We start from the raw sequence: 5,921 nt of genomic DNA on the forward strand, positions 1-5,921 counted from the left end.
TGAAGAGCCCATGCGTCCCACAACACTAATCTGCGCCCTTCTCTCAGCTGCCGCCGCTCTATTACACCCCTCAGTGACCCCTCTCACATCCAAGGTGGGTCCCTGCTCCCCGCTGCTCCGCTCCCCAGTGTTTCTTGCTCATTGCAGCCTGTGTGGCACGAGGACTCCAGCGTGGCCTTGTCCCCTCCCAGCCCACAGGAGGGAGCAGAGCCAGGTACCCTCCAGGTTCCAAATGCAGCACGTGAGGAAGGAGCTGACGTATGCACTTTGCTTTCCATTGCAGCTGGTTTATTTCTAAAGTTTAAGGGTTTATTGGGCCTGTGTCCTCCAACCCTCCATCCGGAAAAACAATTCAAACCACAGAAAGCCCAATGAAGCTGGTGAGAGGGTGCTGGGTGAGGAGCACACAGGAGCTGATGGCACCCCCAGTGCCAGGGGCTGCCCTCTGGCAGGACCGCAACCCCCCCCGTCTCCCCCGTTCCCTTTCAGGCTGTGTGTCTCCCCCACACCTTCCACTGCATCCCTGTGTCTCTCCCCGGGCTGTCCTCTCTCCGACTGCCTTGCAGTTCCCCTGGCAGCCTCCCGCCACCCCAGCACGCTCCCCCTCAGCGGCAGCTGTGCACCTCCACCAGGTGCCGGCACTGCTTGCACTTGACGGAGCAGCACCAGCGAAACTTGCAGCTGCACCGCTCCACCACCTCTGCCTGGGACGTGTGGAAGCCCCTGCCGCAGCACAAGAGCTCACAGCCGTCCATGGCCGGGGATGTCCGGTTGCACTGGCGGCCAGAGGTGCCAAAGACCCCGCGCTGGGGATCCCGGTCGCAGAAGTCTGGGCTGGCCAACAGGTAGACCAGGTCGTGAGCCGTGTAGGGCTTGAAGCGAGAGCTCTTGGGCACCAGGAGCTTGCGGGAACCAACCCGCTTGGGGTGAACCTCCGTTGCCCCCTCGAACTTTTCCTTGAGGATGTTGCCCACCTTGCGGAAGGGGGGCATGACCTTCCAGCATGTGCGCACCTCGCAGGAGCCCGACACACCATGGCACTTGCACTCCACCTTCATGTGGGCCAGGAGAGCCTGGGGAGCAGGAGGCAGCTGCCAGCCAGTCCTGGGACACCCTGCCCTACACTTCCCATGCCTGTGAGCCCCCCAGCAGCCACTGTTCCCCAACACACCTCCCATGGGGCTGGAGGGCAGGATCAGCCGAAGGGAAGGGAAGGGAGCAAAAAAGTCTTTTTAAGCCAAGCCAATATGAAACATAAGGGGATCCACTCTGTGGGAAACAGGCTGGCTTGGGTCTGTAAGAGAAATCCCTGAGGCAGGTGAAGCGACAGGGACCTGCTCTGACCCCACGGGCCATGGGGAGGGGAACAGATCCGCCCAGAGCCAGAGGATGCTCAAGGGACCAGATCTGACAGTGGCCTCTACAGAGGATGGTGTCTTTGCTCAGGAGGGACTGGAGGGGCAGGGAAGGCCTTCAGAGCAGAGCGGGGAAACTCATTTCCTTTGCAGAAAAGGCCAAAGAAGGTAAATCACAGGTGGGCTCACTGAGGAAAAGGAGACTGCGTAGGGGCAGGTAGGGAAGGCTGGGACCCCCCTCTGTGCAGGCGAGGAGCTAGCTCAGTGTGAGCAGCGCAGTGCTGGGCTGAGGAAAGGCAGCAGGATGCAGACCCCCTCTGGGAGCTCATGGCTGCCCCAAATTGCTCCTCAGGGTAAGGGGGCTGCACCGAGCTCCACCCAGCCAGGGAGAAGCCCTGAAGCTGGGCTTGCTTCGCAGCCCCTGTTCCTGCCCTTACCTTCCTCCCAGCCTCGTTGTTGTGCAGGTTCATGAGTGCTCGGCTGGAGGAGATGCCACGGCTCCTCTCAGGGTTGTCTACGAAGGCTTGAGAAAAGGCAATCCCATAAGACAGGTTATCAGAGCAGCCTGACCATTGGAAACCTGCAGCAGGAAAGCAGCCATGAGATGAAGAAGGAGAAGCCCTGGGAGGAGGTCCCAAAGGGCTGAGGGCCATGGACAAGGCAGGTGCCTCCTCCCCCGGTGAGGGTCTCCCCCATGGATCTTCTCCTCTGCCACCCCCTCCCTGCCACCGGCCTCCTCCTTCACCTTCGGGGCTGACTCCTCGGATCTTGCGGTCGCAGCCACACTTCTCCAGCTCCCCACGGCTGCAGGCACGAGTCACAGCAAAGGCAACGCCGGCGGCAGAGATGGCATGGATGAAAGCAGATTCCCGCGTGCCTGCAGTGGGGCGAGAAATGGCACCAGTCTGCAGAGGGGGAAGGCACTGATGGGACAGGGGGGTGGGAAAAGAGGCTATGACTGCATGCAGGAAGGATGCATTCAGGTGGAGACTGCTCAGGAGAAATCACTGTCAGGATGTTCAACCAGTGTTGCTGTTCCTGAGGCCTGGAGCCAGTAAGGGAGATGGCTCTGTGGAGTCCTTCTGGCTGAGCGCCCTCAACTTGGCACCCTCAATTCCTGGGCTGGGTGTCCCACTGAGAGAGAAAACTCAGCAGCCCCCAAGCAAAGTGAAAGGGGAGCTGTGGTGGGGGACACCAGAGGCTGAGCCTCCCACGTAGAGGGGTTTGTCAGGGAAGACCCTGCCACCTTGTCTCTAGGAGCCAGAGACCCTGCTCATAGCTCCCTGTATGGCTCCTCCCATGCCAACACATGCAAAATCTGTTCCGTGCTGTTTTGGGGCAGATCCTTTTTCCCTGGCCTGCAACAAAAAGGGACTGCAGCTTCAGAGAAAAAGGTTTTATTTGAGCTGCTACTCCAAAGGGCTGGGCTGGTGGCAGGGTAGGGGAGAAGATCTACCAGTCTGCAGAGCTGGTACCCAGAATGGTCCAGATGGGACCGAAAAGCCAAGCCTGGCTGAATGAGGAAAAAGTTTAGCCAGAATATTAATATTTGAAACAGCATGTGCATTTGGTTCAGTTTGCTCTCTGTTGACATCTATGTTAGCATGCTGTCGTGGTTTAACCTCAGTTGGCAACTGAGCACCCCGCAGCCACTCGCTCACTCCCCCCCAGTGGGATGGGGGAGAGAATCGGAAGGGTAAAAGTGAGAAAACTCATGGGTTGAGATAAAAACGGTTTAATAGGTAAAGCAAAAGCTGCGCACGCAAGCAAAGCCAAACAAGGAATTCATTCACTACTTCCCATGGGCAGGCAGGTGTTCAGCCATCTCCAGGAAAGCAGGGCTCCATCACGTGTAACAGTTACTTGGGAAGACAAACACCATCACTCCAAACGTCCCCCCCTTCCTTCTTCTTCCCCCAGCTTTATATACTGAGCATGATGTCATATGGTATGGAATATCCCTTTGGCCAGTTTGGGTCAGCTGTCCTGGCTGTGCCCCCTCCCAGCTTCTTGTGCACCCCCAGCCTTCTCAGTCGATAGAGCACGAGAAGCTGAAAAGTCCTTGACTAGCCTAAGCACTACCTAGCAACAACTAAAACATCGGTGTGCTATCAACATTGTTCTCACCCTAAATCCAAAACACAGCACTGTACCAGCTACTAGGAAGGAAATTAACTCTATCCCTGCCGAAAACAGGACATGCCATTACATAGATTCCAGAGGATTTTGAAAGAAATTACATTCTCACAACTGAAAAGGAAATATAATTCAGGGAACAACACACTTAATATGGATCAAGATCTTTTAAGGTCAGCTCCTCACTGCTCTGGTAACTGGGGTGCTTAGTTTCTCCTCATGCGTTAGTTCTGTGATCTCTAAAATGAGGACAATTGTCTTATTATTCTTCTGCTGTGTTAACAATATCCGATAAGCACTATCTAACAATGAAAGTGCTGTTTGTGATACTGTTTAGTTGCTGTTAGCCAAGCGTTTCTTGAATTTAGCAGATATTCGTCAGGGCCAGGGCCATTTTGGGTTGAAATATATTGGTGTTTAAACAGTACTGAGAGAGTCTAATTCTAAAGCTCAAATAGGATACAAGCTCTCCTAGCGCTTATGTTGTAGGTGTGTATTTTTCTGTTACTGGTTATGTAAAATTTTTGGAGCTGCTTAGTTTGAAGGGAGATTGCTCAAATTATACTTTAAAAAGGTTTATTTTTGAATTTTTGAAAGAAGCAATAAAATCAGGCAATAAAATATATTCCTGGTATTGATAGATATCTATTAATTTTTATATTGCAGTTCCTGATAGCACTGTTCAAAGGGCACAAATTGAGAATGCAACAAAAACCTTGTGCCCCCCCAGCCTTCTCAGTCGATAGAGCACGAGAAGCTGAAAAGTCCTTGACTAGCCTAAGCACTACCTAGCAACAACTAAAACATCGGTGTGCTATCAACATTGTTCTCACCCTAAATCCAAAACACAGCACTGTACCAGCTACTAGGAAGGAAATTAACTCTATCCCTGCCGAAATCAGGACACATGCGGAGGAAGGCACTGGCCACTCTGGGGCTGGGCCCAGTGTGACACTTGCACACTAGCTCAGCAAAGGCTGATGTGTCAAGGAAACCCCGTGGGCATACTGAAAGGACCCCATGCCAGCTCTGCCTGTGCCACCTCCCCCTCACTGACCTTGGATGGCGACCTTGCCAAAGACCTGCAGCCCCTGCAGGGTGGAGCAGTTCCACCGGCGAGAGTGAAACTGGTGCTGGCACTCCTCAACAGCCAGCTCCGCACCTCGCTTCACCGCATCCATGGCTTCCACCTGCCGCCGGCAAACACGGACCTGCTCTTCTACCAGCCCCATCAGACCCTCGCAGCCACCGGGGTTCCGGAGGACTGCCTGCAGAGAAGGCTGCTTGGCCAGGTACCTGTGGGGCAGGGGAGAGATTCAGTCACAGATGGGCTAGAGTCAGGGCCATGTCTGTGGGGGACTAGCCCTCTATAACCTTATTTTAGAGCAGAAATGGGGCAGGAAAGGGGATGTGCCGCCTCTTGTCTGTGTTGAATTCAACATTCCTGGTCTGCGCCTCTTCAGCTTCACTGTCCCTCTCCCTTCATGCTCCCAGAGATGCCCTGCCTAATGTGCTGCCTTTGGGTTGCCCAGGTTCCTTCTTCCACCCTTTTCTCATAGATCTGCCTGTTTCCTTGGGAGACAGCACCTCCCCAGGTGACTTTCCAATCCAGACAGTACAAGTGCAAAGCATACTTACAGCCAGGTCACAGCAAGGACATGCTGCACGGGGATCAGCACCACGTACAGCCACGCCATCTCCATCCTGTCCCCGGCAAAACTCCACCTTCATCCACAGTGCAGCAGCTGCCCGAATCCCCTCCTGTGACTTCCCACTGCCTCTGCCTGACAGTCACTCACACAGCAGCTCCGGCAAGCACTGCAAAGCACGGGTAGCCCCTGGCTTGGGCAATGACCATGGGCTGCCCTGGTGTGCCTGCCAGCATCGGAGACCTGGTGGCCCACAGAAACCTGGCAGGGTTGGCCCTGCGAGGGCGTCCACGCTGGTGCTGTTCCCTACCTACAGCTCGGGCAGCATCGTGGGAGAGCTCTGAACTAGGGCGCTGGGGTAGGCATCTGTCGGACGGAGCTCACACGGCTGGGGACAGCATCAGTGTCAGACCCCCAGTTTCTGCCGTCCCGTCAGTAGACGATCTGGTTGTCTTCCTCTGCAGTCAAGTCACTTCATCGGCAGAAAGCAGCCCAAGACCCAGAGCCTTCCACACAAGAAAAACCTGGCAGCACCAAGCAGCTGTCTCTAGACCCACCAGCTCGTCATCGCTTTGTCACCAAGCCCTTTGGGGAGCCGGAGAGTTTCCTTGCAGTGACAGCTCATGCGAGCAGACAGAGGAAGACCTGCTGCCTCCCTCATCCCCAGCCGCTGTCCTTGAGGACCCTCCCTCATCTGCCTCCTCCAGGCTGGAGATTCTTCTTTTCTACCCTGCAACCCCCATAGCTACGGCAAACAGACACAGCCTGGCTGCTCCCTGGG

General features: G+C 55.2%; 2 protein-coding genes across 2 annotated transcripts in view; both read right to left on the reverse strand.

Moving 5' to 3' along the window:
• The window catches only part of LOC103921994 (protein Wnt-4-like), a 2,463-nt gene extending 2,321 nt beyond the window's left edge, over nt 1-142 (reverse strand). The window contains exon 1 of the mRNA XM_009330061.1: nt 88-142. Coding sequence (XP_009328336.1) covers nt 88-142 — 55 coding nt within the window. The remainder of the gene's footprint in view (nt 1-87) is intronic.
• Nucleotides 143-605: 463 nt separating this feature from the next.
• LOC103922005 (protein Wnt-4-like) lies at nt 606-5,194 on the reverse strand. The gene is made up of 5 exons (XM_009330073.1): nt 5,130-5,194; nt 4,549-4,787; nt 2,101-2,232; nt 1,793-1,935; nt 606-1,073 (listed from the first exon to the last, which is right to left on the reverse strand). Exons 1-5 carry the CDS (start codon nt 5,192-5,194, stop codon nt 606-608), a joined length of 1,047 nt encoding a protein of 348 aa, XP_009328348.1.
• Between the last annotated feature and the right edge of the window lie 727 nt (nt 5,195-5,921).

Source organism: Pygoscelis adeliae, unplaced genomic scaffold (genome assembly GCF_000699105.1).
Source record: "Pygoscelis adeliae isolate BGI_AS28 unplaced genomic scaffold, ASM69910v1 Scaffold120, whole genome shotgun sequence".
NCBI lineage: Eukaryota > Metazoa > Chordata > Aves > Sphenisciformes > Spheniscidae > Pygoscelis > Pygoscelis adeliae.